Here is a 21,715-nt window from a genome sequence, read left to right as displayed (position 1 = left end):
TTCTGCACAATGATGTAATAACCCTAAGTGTCAGGTCAGGCGGTTATGACTGTGTGAAAATTGTGGTTTGAGTGGAAAGATAGACTATAGCTCCACTTGTACATTTATTTATGCAAACGACTCATACATTTACTTATCTCAGCAAAACACGAGGACAGGTGTCTCGAAACATATCCTGTTGTGTACTAGGTCTATGTCTGTTCTATGTCTGCACGTTTCTTAGAACAATAGCAGACATAAACTATGCTCTCTCGTTCTAGCTCTGAAGCCTCATCAGGTCAAAACAGTAACAAACTCATATATTAGAGGACCAAATGTATACATTTGGTCTTACACATGCATTTAGTTCTCACGGGAACATTGGATACATAAGGCATCAAGCATGAATATAATGATAGTAATACAGTGATGATATAAATGAATATAAACTGAGTACATAAGTATGAATATGATTGCATAGCTTCTGATTATAGTTGACTTGAAGCATAATATCAATAAGCAAAAATATAAAATATAGGAAAGACTCTAGCCACTTGCATAAATTTTGTATCCAGAAAATTTACCAAAGCGATTAATTGACTTAAGAGCTGGAACTGACTTCTCAGGATTAGCTCAAAACATTAATACATCGTCAGCATAGAGCGTAATTTTGATGTATGTGTCCCAACTGTAAACCTGAAATAGACATTGCCAATCTAATCGCTTCAGCTAGTGGCTCTATAGCAATTGTGAACAGGAGTGGTGACAAGGGACAACCTTGCCTGGTGCCTCTGTACATAGGAAAATATTCTGATCTAAACCCATTTGTCAGAACTGCAGAACATGTATCTGTATATAGCACTCTTAACTCACTGAACAAAATTCACACCTAGGCCAAATTTCTCCAAGTGTAAAAAAGATTAAATGCGGTTAAACGCCTTCTCTGCATCCAAAGAGAGGACAAGCCCATCTATGGATTTTCATTTAAAAGCTTGAATAACATTCATGAGGTGTCTAATATTGTTTGAAGAATTCCTTCCCTGTGTAAATCCTGTTTGATCAACTCCAATAATAGTTGGTAGGATATTTTCAAGGCGCAAAGCTAAAATTTTGAAAATCTATTTCTGATCGATATTTAATAAAGCAATTGGTCTATGTGAAGACTATGTGAAGACATTGGGACTATAAACATTTTTTAGTATAAGAGAAATTTTAGTTTCTTTAAGGGTCTTAGGTAGTTCTTTAACAACAAAAGTATTAAATATATCAAGCAACGGATCAACAAGCAAATCTTGAAAATCTAAAAAAAAAAAAAAAAAAATCTCACAGCAAAACCCATCCGGGCCTGGTGACTTTCCATTTTTTAGACCAATAATAGCATTAATAATTTCTTGTTTAGTAATTGGGCCATTAAGAGCATCTTTCTGTATTTCTGAAATTGTTGGGAGATTAATCTGGGAGAAAAAAATCATCCATTTGTTTAAGATGGTCCCCTGTATGTTCAGATGAATATAGAGAATATACAATTTCTTGAAAGACTTGTTGATATTTCTATTATCATGAAAACTATTGTTGTCTAAATCAACAATAAATTGGGATGTTACACTTTTTGCAAGATATGCTAGATACTTCCCTGACATATCTCCATGCTAATAAAATCTGTCTCGAGTATCTTATTTTCTTTTCTGCATCCGCAGTAAGGAGACAATCTAAGGCCGATCTAATCGCCTGTAACTCCTTTAATAAGTCTGCTGAAGGAGAACTGTTATACATTTTTTCTTTATCAAATAACTCTCCAAAGCCCTCTGATTTGCCTCTTTGATGTTTAATAGAGAAAGAATAATTAAATAATTAGCCCTCTTGCATAAGCTTTACAGGTTTCCCATAATAATGACGGATTATTTATAGATGATGAATTAATAGACGGAAAGGATTTAAATTCAGAGAAGTAATCTAAGAAGGCACTGTCCCTAAGAGTCACACTATTAAGTCTCCACTGTCTAGGCCACTCAACCAGGCTCCTAAGTAATAAATGCATGGTCATACTAGCATGATCCAAAGGTAAAATACTTTGTATATTACAAGATGTAACTAAATGTAGGTCAGTTTTAGGGAGAAAAAAAGTCATCTAATCTAGATTGACAGCAATAGGTAGCAGCAAAAATTTTTTAATATATATATATATATATATATATATATATATAATATTCTTAGTATATTCTTTATCGAAAGGATGAATACTTCTCCATACATCAACAAAACCAAGATCCTTGCAAATGGCCTAAAGAGACATGGCCTGAGTAGTAAGAGGTGCAGAACCATTTGGGTATCTGTCCATAAACGAATTCATCACACAATTGAAATCTCCAACCACAATCGTCAAATCCGCTGACATCACAGAAAGGTCCACAATCACTTTAGTAATAAAGTCAGATGGATGAGCTGGAGGATAATACATGTTTAGTATGAGAATAACCTAAATATTCTGCAGTTATGTTTATGCCCCACACAGTAAAATGACATTAATTGTGAATTGCTAACATTTATTTGTATTGAAAACAGTTATGAATAGTTCTGTGGTCAATATCAAAGGTCATTGTGACATTCTGGCAACCAGTAAAAACCATGAGGGCATCACACACAGCAGAGATGCATTCAAAAATAAGAAAGTTGTCTTAGTACTAGCTCCAAAACTGCTCCTGTGAGGAATCATTAGTATTTATGATTTGTTTACCGCCTTTGGGGTTTTGTTGCAAGACAAATCACTAATTATTAATCAAATACGTGAAGACGCGGTGCTGTTATTTAAGGTTAAACAGTTATATCTGTTATTAGTGGCATTGTGACCAACATCAGTCTTATTTAAATTGGGATCCTCAGTTAAATTGGGAATAGCGCTGAGATGAGTGAGTGACTGAGATATTAAGAGCACCTGGAGAGCGTGCTTGTTTAATTGACACCGAGAGAGCTCATGTTGAAGGGGGAGAAGCTAATAGTGCTCATGATCGCTCAAACAGTCTCTCTTGCTCCATACACCCTCTGATTGTCACGACTTGCGTTACATCACGTATACTCAGATTTGTATTTGCATGTTTATTTGTTGTTTAATAAGTTATGCCCGTTTGCAGTCTCTTTATCCCCTCCATGCTCACTGTGCATCGAGCCAGAATAACTACCGCATTGACTCTAGAAAATGGCCAACTTAATATTCTTACACGTTTTTAAAACAAACCAGCTTACTCAGTCGACGTAGACTGAAACCTGTAACAAAATAATAAAAATGATTAAAACATTATGCACATATGTTTAGACACCAAACAACTGTCTGTACTGATTTGAGAGTCTAGCCAAGATTGTCAATAAATGCGACGTCCACCCTCCGGTGTGACAAACCGCTTCTCTGTCCCGTTTACATGGTTGCAGGATACAGCAGGGTGTATTCTATCTTCATATTCTTTAGTCGGTTCTTGACCTCATCGAAAGCCCAGAATAGTCGTTGAAGAAAGAGATTCTTGGCCCCAAATCAGTGCTCGACCAGGATCGGTGCCGATATGACGAGCTGCAAATTTGACAATTTGATGTAAATTTGACAGATATTTGAACTGATGTCACCGGAGCACCCTGAAAATGTCTACTCTATGACGTCATCTTGATTCCCCCTAGTACTTATTTAATTCAGATCAGTAGTACTCAAAGCTTTAGCTTTTACAGTTTCACAGCAGTCTGCATGTTATCAAAAAGAGCTTTCAATTGCTAGGTTTCCATCCAACTATTTTTATGCTAATTTTAAATTTGCTCTTAAGAAAAGCTGAATAGAAACGCTTTGTGCGTAAAAACACAGTGTGCTTAAGTTTATGCGCTAGGCAGAGGTGGACTTTTTTTTTTTTTAGGTTTGCATAAGTCAAAATACGCATTAAGGCGATGAAAATGCAAAATGATGACATGTTTTGACCATTTGTGCACGTGAAGGAAAGGTCCGACCTTGGCACACAATTCTTCGACATAGCGCTTGATATTAGGAATTGTTTAACTTACAGTTTTTTGTTGAAGTGGGTCCTCACAATCTGCCAGAACAGGTTTGAGCGCAGGCATTCCCAGGAATGGACCTTATTTACAGGAGTACCAACTTAATTTTTTTACAGGAAAATTTTAATCTAGAAAATATGAGTTCTGGAAAATTAGATGTGATCTAGGAACTTTATTCAGCTTTATAAAGTGGATGCCATTGAAAAGACTTTAACTTTTTTTTAACCCTCATTATGAGATATTACACATTCTGCAGCGTCTCCTGGCAGCATTTAATAAAACAATGTACAATTGCTCCAATACTGCAAATGCAACTCTCCCCGAAGCAATAAGGTCATTGCAACCTCATGACAATGTGGGCTCCCTCAAGATAATGCACATGACGTTGTGGATGGAAACTGTCCAGCTGATTGTTGATCGCAGCTAAAACTGAACAGTATAGCATTAATTTAGTTTGCGTGCATTTCTCCCTGACATGGGTTTCAGGTGCAGAATTTGAGTTGAAAGAGAAAAATGAATTTCGATAGAGGTAATATTATGAGTGTTGTTTCACATGTGGTTTAGATTTGGCATTTTGCCAGTGCAAAAGAACCTCACACAGTGTTCATTCAGCCACGGTTTTGTTTAACATTGTTTCAGGGTGTTAATGAAATTGAACAAGTCACGTTACATTAGTCAGCTATTTAGATTTGGATTCAGATAAAAATTTTACAATATTAGCAAATTCATCAGGCTGTAACAGACAATACTACAGACTCTGTTTGCCTCACCCTTCCTGTGTTACAGGAAGCTCGTTTGTTATTTTTCCTCTCCACCACACACTAGGTCTGACTGAAGCATAGGCAAATCTCTAAGACTTTTTTTTTCAACTAACTTTGCTAAACACAGCCAAGCTGTCTTCAGATGTCATGTGGTTTAGTCAAACAGTTGTATGATCTGGGAATCCCCCCCCCCACATCCTCCTCCTCCTATTTATTCATGCATCGCTGAAAGGGTCATAGGCTGAATCTACTGGGAGTACGAGCTGATGAAAATCCTTTTAAAAAAATTGAACAGCGGTGGGCTCTAGCCAAGGATGGGGACAGAAATTGTCCAGTTTTTCAGTTTCCAGGTTTTCCTTTGAAACTGATCTATTGGCCAAATTCACTGAAAATATTTGGACGGTGGAAACTGACAGAGTGGGTTGCACTCTCTAACGTGCAACAAATATGTAGGCTAATTAATATTGACAATGGCATCCTACCAGACACATTCATGTTATCATCTGAAATGGCAGTGGTTGGTTTTAAAGTATTTACAGTAATGCTCGAGTCAGTGAGGTGGTAGATTGCAGTATTGATTAGCTGGCTTATAATTCTGTCCTTCCCCTCTCGTCTGTCCCCTGCCGAAAGTGTAACACTACCATTTACCTCAATCACTGTGATTGGATAATCCCAACACTCTTGAGCTATGTGCATCACTCTTTTGTGGCGCTACATTATATTTTATGATAAAGAGATATTGGAATACCTTTTGAATGTAATTTTATTGAGGTTTATGTCATACTGTCATATGAAGTAGGAGAAATGAATGAAGTCAGTCTGGCATTTCCTTTTTTCATGATGAGAGCCTGATAAAGATGCTTCGAAGAAAAGGAAACGGAATCATAAACGGGAAGCAGGCCAGTTTGCCAATAAAATAAAGCAGCCCTAACAATTGGCTAGTGACATGCATAATTGTTGTTTTGCCATATACTATATGGTACCAAAACGATTGAAGGTGTTAAAGAGAGTTTTCACCCAACAAAAATAATTCTGTCATAATTTACCATCGGCAAAATGTAAGTCGTTATTCACTCTCAAATCAAATAAAGTAAACGAGCCAACAGTAAACGGCCATTTTGCACTGCACGCACTCCTGCCAACAAGACAAATAAACGGTTTGCAGCATTCGTTTTGATGCGTCCACTGTAGACAGCCTCAAGCCACTGTGGTGCGATTTTATGATTATACTACCTGGAACTGTACATGATCATCTTATTTATGAAGCCAATTTAAATAGTTACATGTCATCACATTTCCATCACTGGCCGACCAAGAAACCACTGACACTTTGCCTACGAACAGTGCTGCATTATTTAGGACAGCTTGCTTATCCGATGATGAATGAAGGCAAAGAATAATGTCAGTGAAACGCTTTGGCTTATGTGTTTGTCAATTCTTGCCCTTACCTCTGTGCCTCAAGCATAATGAACATCCTCATCAGTCAGGATAAATCCATTTTTATTACCTGAAATTCATGCCAAAGACAGTTCTGATATACCCAGTGTACCCAATACTCCTTTTTGTTCTTTGCTTAGCAACAAATCAGAGTTGCCAATGCAGGCATCTATAAACGGCTGCTGGAATGTGGCCAGGCTCCTTAGAAAACATCTCATTGTCTCATGCTGGTCTGACCTTTTAAGACCTAATTATATGTTTTATGAAATTTGTATTTGCTGAATCTCACATTTTGAAGAGGGGTTGTGGACAAGAGTGTTGTGTGAAGCATTCCTCAAGCTCCCTCTGGAAAAGGGCAGCCTGTCCATAAAGGCACTGTGTTTCCTGATGAAATGTCATGTCTTATCATCGGAAGAAGCAGGACAGTGGGGGGATGACAGCTGAATGCTGTCCTTCAAGAATGGTGAACTCCAGCATGTTCCCATAAAAAATTAAGGTGAAGTTTAGGACATTTCTGCCCAACCTTGACTCCTGAAATTTTGTTCAATGAAGATTGTACAATGTCCATGGACATGTAATTTATCTGTGACCAGTAAGCTCTACACTCGGTATGTTTACATGGGCAGTTATAATCGAGCCACAGCGGGTTTTTGCATAGTCGAGCTACAGTCTTCATCTGCCTGTCCAAGTATTCATGACACAGTGCGCAATCAAATATTTGAAGGAAAGACGTCAGGTTAAATACACGACATGTGTTAGCTGTATTTTGAAGCATGTACTGTACAGTATGCGTGCAATGCTGAGGTCCTACTTACTGTCTGGTTAACGTGTATACATGGATGGATCCAAGTTTGTTAGTCTGACTTTACAAAACTCGGACTGGTACTGAATAAAGCATTTACATATAAGGGAAATTGTTGTTTGACTGAAATTGAACTTTTAAAGTATATGTTAAAGTACTGGCTGTTGCAAACAGTTTTTAACATGATGACAACCAATGTTGAAAATGATGAAAAAATTTGATTGCATAACATTATTTAGTCTCTTACTCTACTTGGTTCAGTTAGAGATGTTCAATTCTCTTTGGAAATTCAGCAGAAAAGAAGAGCAAGGTTGACCAGATGAGGTGGCCTGCAGCTGGTCTGGTGTGGCTTGGCTCTGTCCACGCTCATTAGTTTCACATGAGCCAGACCGCCTCCACTCACAGGAAGCTGCCACGGGGTGCCCATGACCCCTCCCCACCCCCCATCTCTATCTCCCCACCTCGGAGAGAACTACATACACCCTGGAACAGAGAGTCCTTTATACCCGTGATTTTCAATGGACATTGCTTATGCTCAGTGGTCTGGTAAAGTGTTGTACCCCAAACACATTTAACTTTCTTTCTCACTGTCTCCTTACTCACATGCTACCATGCAAACTGGATGTAATTGGCATTCACAGGTAGCAGTGGAGTTGAGGCACATTTGGGCACATGTTTATGTTGGAATTGAATGGGTTTGAATTGGTTCCATCCAAATGCAACAGAAGGAAAATGCCATGAGAACACTAAGGAATACATCATACAATGTCTGTTTGTTGTTTTTGGGTCATGGATGTGCAGCTATGCGAATTGGAAAGTGGAGCAACGTATGACATGTATTCCAATAAAGTGTTTTTGCCAGCTTGGTTAGGGCACTGTTGCTAAGTCTTATGCACTTTTTATGGTGTGCGAAGTTGTTTTGTGTAATGTTTTACTGTGTATGAACATCTTTTTTAAGCACTGACTCATTTCTAACCACAGGGCCAGATTTAATCTTGAGTCCACAAACACCCACCATATGGGGCACACCCAGTCAGAGTGATGATGGCAGATTCTTTTCAGGGGAGGATCCACACAAAGCCCCTGTCATGATCCGTGATAGTCGAGTCTAGTGCAACCAAATCCCTTCTCTCTGCTTAACATTTTGGTATAGCCCAAGATGAACACAAATCAGTGTTTCAAAGGCAATGGTTGACTGTTTCAGACATCGGAGCCCATCCGGAACAGGTGCTCCTTTGAAAGGCTGACCTTTCTTTATCAAAATGATTCAAGCTGCCCCTTCCAAACCAGAGAGAGGGAGAGAAAAAAAAACCTTATTGCTTTACATTGATCAAGGATCAATGTTGAATCAAGAATGGGAATGAAGCTGGGTCAGAGGCAGCTACAAGAAAAACTACCTCTTGGAATTGATGAACGAGTATACAGGCTGATTTTTGTTACCCAGTTTGAGTTTTTAGACACATAGGGTGCACATTTTTCGACGTTTTGCTTGGTGGTCTCTTTATTTAGAATTCCAGCCTAAATAAAAGGGAATGTTTGGTTTCTGAAGCTTTAAATATCGTTTTTGGGTGGAATCCTACATAGACTGGTACAAAACCTGAAGGTGCATTAAGAATTATTGATACTTTCCCTGCAGCAATAGTGCAGAGGCTCCCTATTGATTTGCCTAATGTGGCAAAACTACTTCACTCTCCTGCTAGCTTACATAACTGCTGTCAGTGCCTGTTCTGGAGCTCAGCAGCTTTTTCCGATTAACACTTTTTTTATTGATTCAAACCAATGAAACAGAAAAGCAATACATATATACACCGAATCAATTTTTAACCCCCATTATTCCCTTTCCTCCTCCCAATCCCCAACCCCACCCTGACCCTCAACAAATATATATATATGTGTGTGTGTGTGTGTGTGTGTGTGTGTGTGTGTGTGTGTGTGTAAATTAATAATCACACACATTTAAAACTGCACACCTACAAAAAGGCCAAATAGCTGCCCCATTTTTTTATTAAACAAATCCAAATTGCCCGGCTTTCTATATGACATTTTTTCGAATGCCACCTCCCTGCCCATCTCTGTGCACCACTCCTTAAATGAGGGTGCTCCAGCCGACTTCCATCTCCTAAGGATGACCTGTCTGCGGATCATAACACTGGCAAATTTTTTATGTATTTATCCCCTATATTAATCCCCATCGCCTAAAAATACAGAGTCTGGGTCAAAATGAAATTTGAGTGTCCAATACGTCACACATAAAACTCTGAACCCTCAACCAAAAATCTTGGATCTTAACACACCACCAAAAAACATGGGTTGTGTCCCCATCATCTGATCGGCATCACCAGCAGGTGGGTGTGTCTTTAAGACCAAGCCTGTACAATCTAGAGGGTGTCCAATAGAATCTGTAAAATCTTAAATTGCATAAGGCACATCCTTGCATCTCTAGATGTAGACTTGATGTTTTTTAGAATCCTTGCCCACACTCCCGCCTCCAATACCAAGTTTTAAATCTTTCTCTTGAGAGAATTTGAAGCTCCATCCCCCAGACTCTGAATTAGCTGGGAGTAATACACTGATGCCTCATGGCCTTAAGAGAGGGAGACATCTATAGGGAGCGATTGTAGCAGGTAGTTGAATTTTGGAATACAATTAATTTTAATAACATTAACCTTCCCAATCATAGATATATGGAATGAAGCCCACCTGCCCACATCGCTCGAAAACCTTTTTATTAAAGGGTCAAAATTAACTAAATCACACACATTTGCTGGGAATAAAATACCCAAATACTTAATGCCCTGTTTGGGCCACTGGAAGGCATCCGGCTGAAAAGCCATTACTGGGCAGTATGCTGTCAGAGCCAAAGCTTCGGATTTAGACCAATTAACTCTGTATCCTGAGAACTTAGAAAAGGAATTAATAATTCTGTGGAGGCAAGGAATAGATCTAGTAGGGTCAGAGACGAATAATAAAATATAATCTGCGTAAAGCAAAAGATTATGCACCACACCTCCCACCATCACCCCTGGAAAATCATCCTACTTTCTTATCGTGGCTGCTAATGGTTCCAGGGCAAGACAGAACAATAATGGGGAAAGAGGGCAACCCTGCCGGGTGCCCCTATCCAGAGTAAAATAATCTGAAATGAATCCATTTGTTTGTACCGCCACTACCGGGTGTCTGTAAAGTAACTTAATCCATCCAATAAAAGTATTCCCGAACACATTTCCAAAATCTTAAAAAGATAATCCCATTCTACAATATCAAATGCCTTTTCAGCATCAAGTGAGATGGCAGCGACCAGAGTCTGATCATTCGCCACCGACAACATGATATTGATGAAACATCTAATGTTATCAGAAGAGCTACGGCCCCGAATAAACCCCACCTGATCTATATGTATAAGAGATGTCATAAATTTTGGCTAACCGATTAAGTTTTGACAATATTTTAACATCTAGCTGGATCAGGGAAATTGGACGGTAACTCTTACACTCGTTTGGATCTTTGTCCTTTTTAAGAATCGGACTGATCCGGGCTTGTGTCATGGTTGGCGGAAGCTTTCCATTCTTTAATGATTTCGTATAAACTTCTAGCAAAAGTGGAGCCAGTTCTGTAGCATAAGATCTAAATAATTTGGCGGCAAAGCCGTCTGGCCCCAGAGACTTACCTGTAGGCAAGGCCTTAATTACCTCGCCAAGCTCCAAGTTTATCTCAGAATCAGCGGTCAGTTTAGGAAGTTCTAATGGTTCCACAAAGTTTCTAATATCCTCATCAGTAGACGAAGATGTGGAACTATAGAGATCAAGATTAATATCAATGGCCGAGGTAAATATTTCACCACCAGCAGAATCACTGGGGGAATGGTGGAAAAAGACTCTCTGTTTTATATATCTAGCCAGAAGTTTCCTTGCCTTGTCCCCCAACTCAAAGTATGACTGTCTTGCCCTGAATAACCAAAACTCCACCTTCCGCGAAAAAAATAGTTTTATATTTGTATTTCAATCGGGTCAATTCCCTGAGGCTATTAGATGACATTCGGCGCTTCAGCTCTGCCTCGGCACTTTTAATATTCCCTTCCAATTCCATGAGTTCTTATGCTTTGGATTTTTTGGTGAATGAGGCATACTGTATGATTCAACCCCTAAGAACCACCTTAAGTGCCTCCCAAGCCACGCCCACAGAGGATACTTAGGACCAGTTGGTCTCAATATAGACATTGATTTCAGCCTTTAGCATTTTTTGGAATTCAGGATTTTGCAAAAGGGATACATTAAAGCGGCAACTATATGATACTTTTCCCCCATATTTGGCAACACCTCTAAACACACCAGGGTGTGATCCGAAACTAAAATGTTTCCAATTGAGCAATCAACAACAGATGAAATGAGGGACTTAGATATAAAAAGAAATCTATTCTAGAATAAATCCTATGGACTGCTGAAAAAAAAATGTATAGTCCCTACCGGATGGGTTCAGAAGTCTCCAAATATCTGTAAGACCAAGATTTTTACACATCCTGTGAAGTGTCAGTGTTGCTCTAGGGGGCTTGTAAACTTTTGCTTCACTATGATCAAGGACTGACTCCATCAAAAGATTAAAGTCCCCTCCCAATATTATATCATGAGGGGTGCCAGTGGCTTGCAACATCCCTTCAAGATCTATAAAAAAGCCCTGATCATCAACGTTAGATGCACAAATATTAGCCAAAATAAGACTTTATCCCTGAAATTCAGCTAAAACAATAAGGACTCTTCCTAATTTATCTTTACACTGTTTGAGACATTTGAATTGTAGATGTTTACTTATCAGTGTAATGACTCCCCTGCTCTTACTCGAGCCAGCACAATAAAAAAATGTCCACCCCATATCTTTCAAAATTTTTCAGCTTTCTGCTGAGAAATGTGCGTTTCTTGAAGAAACACTATATCATATTTCTTAAGCTTAAGAGAAATAACCTTCCTTCTTTTTATGGGGTGCCCCAACCCATTCACATTCCATGTGGAGAGAGACAATTCACTCATGTTAACATTTGACATGTTGACATTATAAGAAAAAATAGATAGTGTGTCAAAAACAAGATTATAAAGACCACATTCCAACATTAGTCAACCATCAGAATCCAAACATCCCCCAGAACCAAACAAACAGTCCATGCACGCCTACGAGAGACCCCGTGACAACTTTGCCATGGGATTAAGTTCGGTGTTTCTATACAAATTTTGTGAGACAGAATTACACAGCAAAAAATAATCTATCAAACAAACTCCAACCAATAGGCAGAATAAACACAAAGTGCATGTAGATTCATCCATAAAACTGTCCTGAAGGTGTGTCACTTCACAAATTAAACTCCAGCCGCAAGGTGGAACCAGCACAAAAAAAAAGTGCAGTTTCCCCAAACAGTCAAGCGACTACTCGGTGAGCCGGTCCACTCTGCTGCAATGGGAGTACAACAAGATGACTTATTCCATTGACTCTATGAAGGACATCGCTTGCTGTGGGCATGTGAATATTTTAATGCCATCCTTAGCATCTATTCTCAGTTTTGCCGGAAATATCAGTGCAAAAGCGAACTTCCATTGATGTAAAAGTTTCTTGCATTCCTTGAATCGATCACGTTTCTCTCTTTGTCGATTTCGCAAATTCTGGGAAAAAGAAAATGCTGTGGTTTTTCCAAGAAAGCCTTCCTTTACTCCTTGCCTCACGTAACACAAGATCTTTATCGGATGATCTCAGAAATTTGGCCAGAATTGATCGGGGCCTGCCTCCCTCTGCGGACCGCCAAGCAGGATGCCTGTGAGCTTGCTCGATTTCCAGCTTATGGCCTGCTATGTCAAGCAGATTTGGAAGGAGCCCATCCAGGAATTTCACCATATCCTGTCCCTCTTTGCCCTCAGGAATTCCAACGATACAGACGTTATTCCGCCGACTACGGTTCTCCATGTCCTCCAACTTCTCCCAGACATGCTCCAAATCTGCCTTGGTCACTAGCAGATTAGCAGATAATTCCCTCTCTGAGGACTCCAGGTAATTGATCCTTTTCTCGACATCCCTCACTCTTGTAACCACCTCAGTGAATTTCGCCTCCATGGCAGTGATCGATTGACGTATCACAGCAAGATCCTCCAAGTCAGCAACGACCTTCGTCAGCATTGCCGACATGTTCAGCATCTCTCGTCACATTTCCCGCACTTCCCTGACTAAGTCGACTCCCAGGCTCGTGCCTGCTCGGGAGCGTCAGCTTGAGCACCTAAGTGTCTTTTAATGTCTCCAGATCCCGTGGATTTTGAATTCTTTGACATATTGCAGAGCTCGCCGTTCACACATCCGATCCACGCATGGCGTCATGTGACTCGGAGCTCTGCAGCATTAAACAACTGTTCATTTATTCCCTCTCCATTCCTGTCACTCATGTTGAGAGACAGTTGTTGTATCGGACACTGTAATTATCCTTTTTCACCACAGAGTGTTCTTTATAATGAAAGCATTTCAGAGGTTTAATGTAACTTTATTAAACGACACTACAAAACGGGCTGCTACTTCACCTGATGTAGAATTCGGCTGTGCTGAGCAAATACAAATTTCGCAGCTTACTTTTTCAAAAGTTGTTATAAATTTGTAGTAATTGTAAATTTGATGTGTTCTCCAGCGGCAGCCTCGAGGCTGTCTGTTTACGCTTTACAAGAATGATGAAATATGTGAAGAACTGTTGCTCAGCTTTGCGGCTCAGTTTGTTCTGACTTAAGCTTGTCACTTTTTTTTTGTTAAGGATGTGACATTTAGGCTCTTGTTTTTCAGGCTCGCAGCTTGACTGGTGACATGAACTGTTGGACAGATGAACACATGTACATTTTTCCTTCAAGAGCTTGTTAGACAGACATAGTTCTATGTAAAATAATGTAGCCTTGTGCAAATGTTGAGGAATTATTTCGGGGGCAAGGGTCAGAAGTCAACTGAGGGTCCCTTCTTGCCAAGTGGGCTTTTTTTGATTGTGTTATTGTCCCTGAGAACTAACTTCACAAAATGTTTCTGACAAACAGCAGTTCCTTTTGTTTTCATTGAATGTTCAACATCAGTGTATTAAAACTGCTTCTTTGATGATGAACATTCCAAACACAGCTTGAAAGAGACTGAACTCCAAACATAAGCCTACGATTACATGTGCAGGGCCCTCAGATGTCACTGCAGAGCACAGAAACGGAGACCAAATATCTCTAAAGTGTTTTGTTTGCTGTGTCTGCCTCAGCTGGGGTGTTTGTAATGACAGAAGGGTTAGATAACTCTTTTCTGCTGAAATGGTTCTAGTGCTGGAGCCAGTACAAGGCTGGTGGACTTGTGAACCTCTTTCTGAACTGGCTGGTTTTTCCATTGACTTAGGAGCCGAACGATGACATAACAGACTGTTACTTCCTGCCCACAGATGCTGCATCACGTTCTTTTTTTACGGGTCTTGGAAGTTTTGAAAACATGTTAAAATATGCAATTTGATACACTGTGTTTGTCATCACAAGCTGCTTTTAATGCAATGATAAGAAGTCAGTATGATAACATTTATAGCAATCAATTTGCACATATTTGTAAATAAAATAATTTAAAGATGTACTCCATATAGAATAAAGGAATTTTATGCGAATATATAAATGCCATGTACGTTTCACTCAATTGAATTCCAACTACCTCTCTGAGCTGCACTGCAGACCGCACCCAGAGCAGCTCCTGAAGAGTGTGAAGATTAACCGCTTCTGAAGCCCTGTGATGCAAGCGCTGTCCGCATCATTAAACTCCCCTAAAAAATATATAAATAAGGATTTTGATAGTTAACCTTGTGCAACCATGCTTACACATGCGTGTACATTGCATTTCGGCTTCGCTATATGCAGCGCATAATTTAAATTAATTTAAACTGACTGAATACTGTTCACAACACTTTAGACTGTCATTTAAGGTTAAACATCTGACGTACCGAGTAACGTGACACAACAGCATGGGGTAAATATTCGTGAAGTGCTTCTATGGGCGCAGAACCAACAGAAGTGCCTCTAGTAAGAAACCTCCGTTCTTTCATTGAAACTTAAGAGTAGTGTCTCTCGTTTAGTTTGATATGCCACTTCAGCGCGATGATAAACATGATGTACATGTGTTTTATTGTGGGACATTTATTCCCCAAAAAATTGAAGAAACATGTTAGTTATTTTGACTAACTTTCCTCTAACAAATCTGTGGGTTATTTTGCTTCATTTTAATATAAAATTTGTTTTTATTTTTTCACTGTACAACACAGTTCAATTAGTTAATATTAGTAAATGCATTTCTATACTTACTGTGCATTTTCACATTGAGATCAATGGGTTCATCCAATAGATGAAAAATTATGCTTTCAGAGGCATTATATGGAGTTAGGATGAAAATAAGGAGCTTTTCAAACTGTTCTGAGACCAGTGCAGACATACAGCACACTGGAGGTTAAGTCATTCACTAAATAGGGGGCAAGAGAGCATCCTATAGATTTCTATGCAGCTAAGTTTATTCACTTCTTAAATGTAATCAAAAGTTTAGTTTCAGGCTGCAGATGATGTTTGGACCATTCAACATGTTTGGCAGACCTGGGACAATGGTAATCAGTACATAGATTCAGAGTTTATAATGCAGTTTTTATTTTAACATACTGTAGTTGGCAGTGATTGGATTATTTATTCAGCTGTACAGAAAATCAGCTGTAATGTCTGTCATGTTTCAAAAACATGTATAACCAACACTCCTGGAAACAAATAATTTGATGAAAAAAATTCTATAGCTTGGTATTTCTTAATTTCACAATTTAGTCCTGCTGTCCACATATGTGGACATACATTTTTTGGAAAACTATTTGCTCTAGAATTTTGTTGTTGTTTTTTTGTTGTTGTTGCTTGTTTTTTAGGTGCTACTGGTTACAAATCAAAAAGGGAAATGGAAAATGCACACAGCAGTCACACTCTGGTCTCAGGAGGATCATTTGATGATTGTGTAATGGCAAATGATTTTGGTTCATCTAAAAAATGGACAGATTAACAATGGAAGAATAAAATCAGTCTTCTACTATCCACAAATTGTGCCGCTGGACAATCTAACAAGTGACAAAGTAGGCGTGGCAAAGGCTAAAAAGTCTATGCTGACTGAAACAAAACAGGCTCACATTACAGATGTGAATATTTAGCAATAGTTATTACTAGAGCTGTCAAAATTAAAGTGTTAACACACTCGGTTAATGTAAAAGTTTAACGCATATTTTTTTTTAAATCGCTATTGACATCGCATTTATAGTTAATACACCATAAACACTGTTGTGAAGGGTGGAACCTTTGTAACGTGTCCGCCTGGAGTCATACACTGACGCACACGCCACAGTGCCATAGCCCTTCTACCAAGGGGAGCCTACAAGCTTAGACATTCCATGGGTGGAACTGTCTTAACACGCTCAAGTTTTTCAAGTTGACCGTTACACTCTCTCCTATGATAGAGATGCTATAGATGTGGTTGTTAACTCCTTAAATAAGATAATCTCTGACAGTGCTTCCCTGTCAGTGATAAAATGATGGAGAAAGGAGCTCTTAGCTCTATGTACAAAATGAGCCCAGATGGGACTTGTGACAGAAATAAAGTATTTTTCAGCATATGAAAGGCACATGGTGAGTTCAAAGCGGCACTTGACGCTGGTGTTGCCGCCCTGACGCAAATTATGAATGCAGCTTCACGATTGCTGTAGGAAAGCTTATCGCCACAGTCTACCGGCAGATTAATAGTGTGGAGGATGAGAGTTTAAGATTTTATGCCATTGCAATGAATATGCAACCTATGTGGGGACTAATTCTTTCAATTAGTCAAACTCCCACTTAGACTTCGGGAAACTTTTGATGTGACTTGAATTGGTGTTATTTTAGTGCATTTCTATGTTTATATTGTGGAAGGCTTTGTTTGTTAATAAAGTACATTTGAATAAATGTTAATAAAGCATTACATTGCTATGTATTGTTTTGTTTTCTCCTAAGATGGAAACAAATAATTTTTGACAAGAAAATAAGTATATATAGTGTCAAATTTCAGCACTTTCAAAATCTGCGATTTAACTACAAAATTATGCGATTAATCGTGATTTAAAATTTTTAATCGACTGACAGCACTAGTTATTACATGAACATTTGATGAACAACTGTATTTTTCCCTATATTTTGTAACAAAGAAATTTAGAATGGAGTGCTTTCATGACCAATTAACCTACGCACGAGGTGAGAACTTTTGCTAGTTTAACAATGAAAGAATAAAATCAGTCTTCTACTACCCACAAATTGTGCCGTTGGGCAATCCTAATAATTTTAGTTTAGAAAAATCAACAAAGTGTATCTTCATGGGCAGGGGTTAGTATAGTACACAGCATGTTGACTGTAAGACTGGCAGCTGAAGACCACACCAAAGGCACTGATGTCTTAATGCCCATTGTGCATTGTCTGCCTTGCAACATGGATGAAATGCAGGGCTGTAAACATATGCTCTTAGATGTTGAGGCTGTTAAAGATGTTTATATAATATATACACACACACACACACACACACACACACACACACACACACACACACACTGGTATAGAAAGAAATTGGTACTTTTTTTCACCAAAGTGGCATACAACTGATCACAATATATAGTCAGGACATTAATAACGTGAAAAATTACTATTACAATTTGAAAAAATGTTCAGAACTTCTTAAAATTCTTCAGAGTTCTCATTAAAAAATCCTCCATGTGCAGCAATGACAGCTTTGCAGATTCATGGCATTCTAGCTGTCAGTTTGTCCAGATACTCAGGTGACATTTCACCCCACCCTTCCTGTAGCATTTGCCATAGATGTGGTTGTGTTGTCTGGCACTTCTCACGCACCTTACAGTCTAGCTGATCCCACAAAAGCTCAATGGGGTTAAGATCCATAACACTCTTTTCCAATTATCTGTTGTCCAGTGTCTGTGTTTCTTTCCCCACTCTAACATTTTGTTTTCTGTTTCAAAAGTGGCTTTTTCTTTGCAATTCTTCCCATAAGGCCTGCACCCCTGAGTCTTCTCTTTACTGTTGTACATGAAACTGGTGTTGAGCGGATAGAATTCAATGAAGCTGTCAGCTGAAGACATGTGAGGCATCTATTTCTCAAACTAGAGACTCTGATGTACTTATCCTCTTGTTTAGATGTACATCTGGCCTTCCACATCTCTTTCTGTCCTTGTTAGAGCCAGTTGTCCTTTGTCTTTGTAGATTGTAGTGTACACCTTTTGTATGAAATCTTCAGTTTTCTGGCAATTTCAAGCATTGTATCACCTTCATTCCTCAAAACAATGATTGACTGACGATCAATCTTTCTAGAGAAAGCTGTTTCTTTTTTGCCATTTTTGCTCTAATATTGACCTTAAGACATGCCAGTCTATTACATACTGTGGCAACTCAAAAACAAACACTAATACAATGTTAAGCTTCATTTAATGAACTAAATATCTTTCAACTGTGTTTGATATAATGGCAAGTGATTTTCTAGTACCAAATTAGCAATTTAGCATGATTACTCAAGGAGAAGGTGTTGGAGTGATGGCTGCTGCCTGTCTAGATTTGATAAATTATTATTATTATTATTATTTGTATTTTATTTATTTTTTTCAAATAGTGATGGTGCTGGTTTTTTACATCAGTAATGTCCTGACTATACTTTGTGATCAGTTGAATACCACTTTGGTGAATTAAAGTACCAATTTCCTTCCGAAACAGCAAAATCTGTACATTATTCCAACTTTTGGCCGTGTGTGTGTGTGTGTGTGTGTGTGTGTGTATATGTATATGTATATATACACTATATTGCCAAAAGTATTCGCTCATCTGCCTTTAGACGCATATGAACTTAAGTGACATCCCATTCTTAATCCATCGGGTTTAATATGACGTCGGCCCAACCTTTGCAGCTATAACAGCTTCAACTCTTCTGGGAAGGCTTTCCACAAGGTTTAGGAGTGTTTATGGGAATTTTTGACCATTCTTCCAGAAGCGCATTTGTAAGGTCAGACACTGATGTTGGACGAGAAGGCCTGGCTCGCAGTCTTTGCTCTAATTCATCCCATACGTGCTCTATCGGGTTGAGGTCAGGACTCTGTGCAGGCCAGTCAAGTTCTTCCACACCAAACTCGCTCATCCATGTCTTTATGGACCTTGCTTTGTGCACTGGTGCGCAGTCATGTTGGAACAGGAAGGGGCCATCCCCAAACTGTTCCCACAAAGTTGGGAGCATGGAATTGTCCAAAATCTCTTGGTATGCTGAAGCATTCAGAGTTCCTTTCACTGGAACTAAGGGGCCAAGCCCAGCTCCTGAAAAACAACCCCACACCATAATCCCCCCTCCACCAAACTTCACAGTTGGCACAATGCAGTCAGACAAGTACCATTCTCCTGGCAACCGCCAAACCCAGACTCATCCATCAGATTGCCAGATGGAGAAGAGTGATTCGTCACTCCAGAGAACACGTCTCCACTGCTCTAGAGTCTAGTGGCGGCGTGCTTTACACCACTGCATCCAACGCTTTGCATTGCACTTGGTGATGTATGGCTTGGATGCAGCTGCTCAGCCATGGAAACCCATTCCATGAAGCTCTCTACGCACTGTTCTTGAGCTAATCTGAAGGCCACATGAACTTTGGAGGTCTGCAGAAAGTTGGCGACCTCTGCGCACTATGCGCCTCAGCATGCGCTGACCCCGCTCTGTCATTTTACGTGGCCTACCACTTCGTGGCTGAGTTGCTGTCATTCCCAATCGCTTCCACTTTGTTATAATACCACTGACAGTTGACTGTGGAATATTTAGTAGCAAGGAAATTTAACGGCTGGACTTGTTGCACAGGTGGCATCCTATCACAGTACCACGCTGGAATTCACTGAGCTCCTGAGAGTGGCCCATTCTTTCACAAATGTTTGTAGAAGCAGTCTGCATGCCTAGGTGCTTCATTTTATACACCTGTGGCCATGGAAGTGATTGGAACACCTGAATTCAATTATTTGGATGGGTGAGCGAATACTTTTGGCAATATAGTGTATATATAATATATGCCAATATTTATTTTTAAAGTGCCCCACTTTTACAAGTTATATGCTGCAGTCATGTTTATGCCTCTTACAGTGAAATTACATTCGATTTACATTAATTGTGAAATTTTAACATTGTATTGAAAACAGAAATGAACAGTTCTGTTGTCACTATCAAAAATCATTGTGACATACTGGCAACCAGTTAACACCATAAGAGCATCACACACTGCAAAGATGCATTCAGAAATAAGCTCCAAAATGGCATATATGTAACATATTTATATATACATATTTAAATGAGGGGGTTTTCACAAAATAGTGCTAGGATGAGTGACTGATGAAAGAGTGCATTTTGGAGTGAGTGAAACAGAGACTGCCAAGAGCTGTTTTGCATCAATACTGCCAGATGGAGTTGTTGTTTTTAAAATGTTACTTTTCAGGTGTAGACATTAGTCCCCTGTGCTGTAGGGCACAACCCCACAGACATGTGCCTGAGGTTTAGCAATATAGGTAAAGGTAAATTCCCTTTAGGTAAAGAAGTTTTCTCGATAAGTTACCAGAAGCTGCTTCTCCATTTCTTTTTGCTAAATCCTCTGCATGGCCTGGAAAAATGCTTCCTGTTTTCCCCCATCTCACATTGTCACAAGTGAAGGATGTTAAGCGTTTATGTCTCCCTAAACTGTTATGGGCTCCCCCTATGAGCAGTTCCCGGCAGCACAAGGTTGGAATGTAATGTGAAACATAAATATCTGGATGGAGAAACAGTTCTTCATATGGATACAGCATAACCCAGCATTCCACCTCCCCATGAAAATGCATATTGGCAAGGAAATACAATACTTTAGTTTGTTGCCAGGTGAGTTTAAAGGAAGATGTCTGGAATTATAGAAATTCTGGTTGTGCCAATGGTGTGAACATGCAGGCTTGAGCTCTCAAGGCAAAATCAAGGTCACAGGCTAAAATTGAGAGATTACAGGGAACTAAAAAGAGAAGTGGGAGGGTTTGAATTAGTCAGAATCCTCCAACAATATTGTAGTGGCTTTTAAAAGCACAAGTAAACATCAAATCTGCTTATATTGGTTGTTTTGTTTGTTTGTATTGTGCACATCATTTGTCTTCCTTGTAGATTAGAACAAGAACAGTTTGATGCCATTTCACTATATGATTAGTAGAAAGAAATAAGAAGCACACTCATCTTTGAAAATGGTATTAATATCAAACCAATACTTGATTAATCATGTTTCCTTAAAAAAAAGGCATCAAGGCTTAACTTCAGTTCTATCAATTAGCCAAGTTCTTTTTTAAATTGAAGAACTCTTCTTGGCTTTTGCTGTATTCACTCTTCCCCTGCCTCTCTCTCTCTCTCTTTTCCAGGAATGACTGACATCGCTGCAGTGTCGCCACATTCATATAGGTCTGATTGAGCGGAGTAGTGCATAGACACTCGGGCGGAATGATCAAGCAGGGTGACTAACAGGGGGAAGAGGATGGGTGTGAATGCCTCCAGCTACCCTCACTCGTGCTCCCCTCGATTTGGGGGTAATCCACAGACTCAGCAGACCTTCATAGGTAAGCTCCCTGAGCTGCTTCCATTTGTATTCTCTTATAAAGATGTTTGTTCTTTA

The 21,715-nt window shown here is 39.2% G+C and overlaps 1 protein-coding gene across 8 annotated transcripts in view; it reads left to right on the top strand.

Moving 5' to 3' along the window:
- The window catches only part of LOC127409847 (BTB/POZ domain-containing protein 7-like), an 89,190-nt gene that overhangs the window by 19,456 nt on the left and 48,019 nt on the right, over positions 1–21,715 (top strand). For all 8 annotated transcript variants that reach the window (XM_051644739.1, XM_051644735.1, XM_051644738.1 and 5 more), the window contains one exon: positions 21,465–21,659. In XM_051644739.1, the coding sequence (XP_051500699.1) occupies positions 21,578–21,659 (82 nt within the window). In that variant the 5' untranslated portion in view covers positions 21,465–21,577. The remainder of the gene's footprint in view (positions 1–21,464; positions 21,660–21,715) is intronic.

Source organism: Myxocyprinus asiaticus, chromosome 19 (assembly GCF_019703515.2).
Source record: "Myxocyprinus asiaticus isolate MX2 ecotype Aquarium Trade chromosome 19, UBuf_Myxa_2, whole genome shotgun sequence".
Lineage (NCBI taxonomy): Eukaryota > Metazoa > Chordata > Actinopteri > Cypriniformes > Catostomidae > Myxocyprinus > Myxocyprinus asiaticus.
The sequence above is the reverse complement of the archived record's forward strand: the minus strand, read 5'-3'. Positions and strand labels throughout refer to the sequence as shown.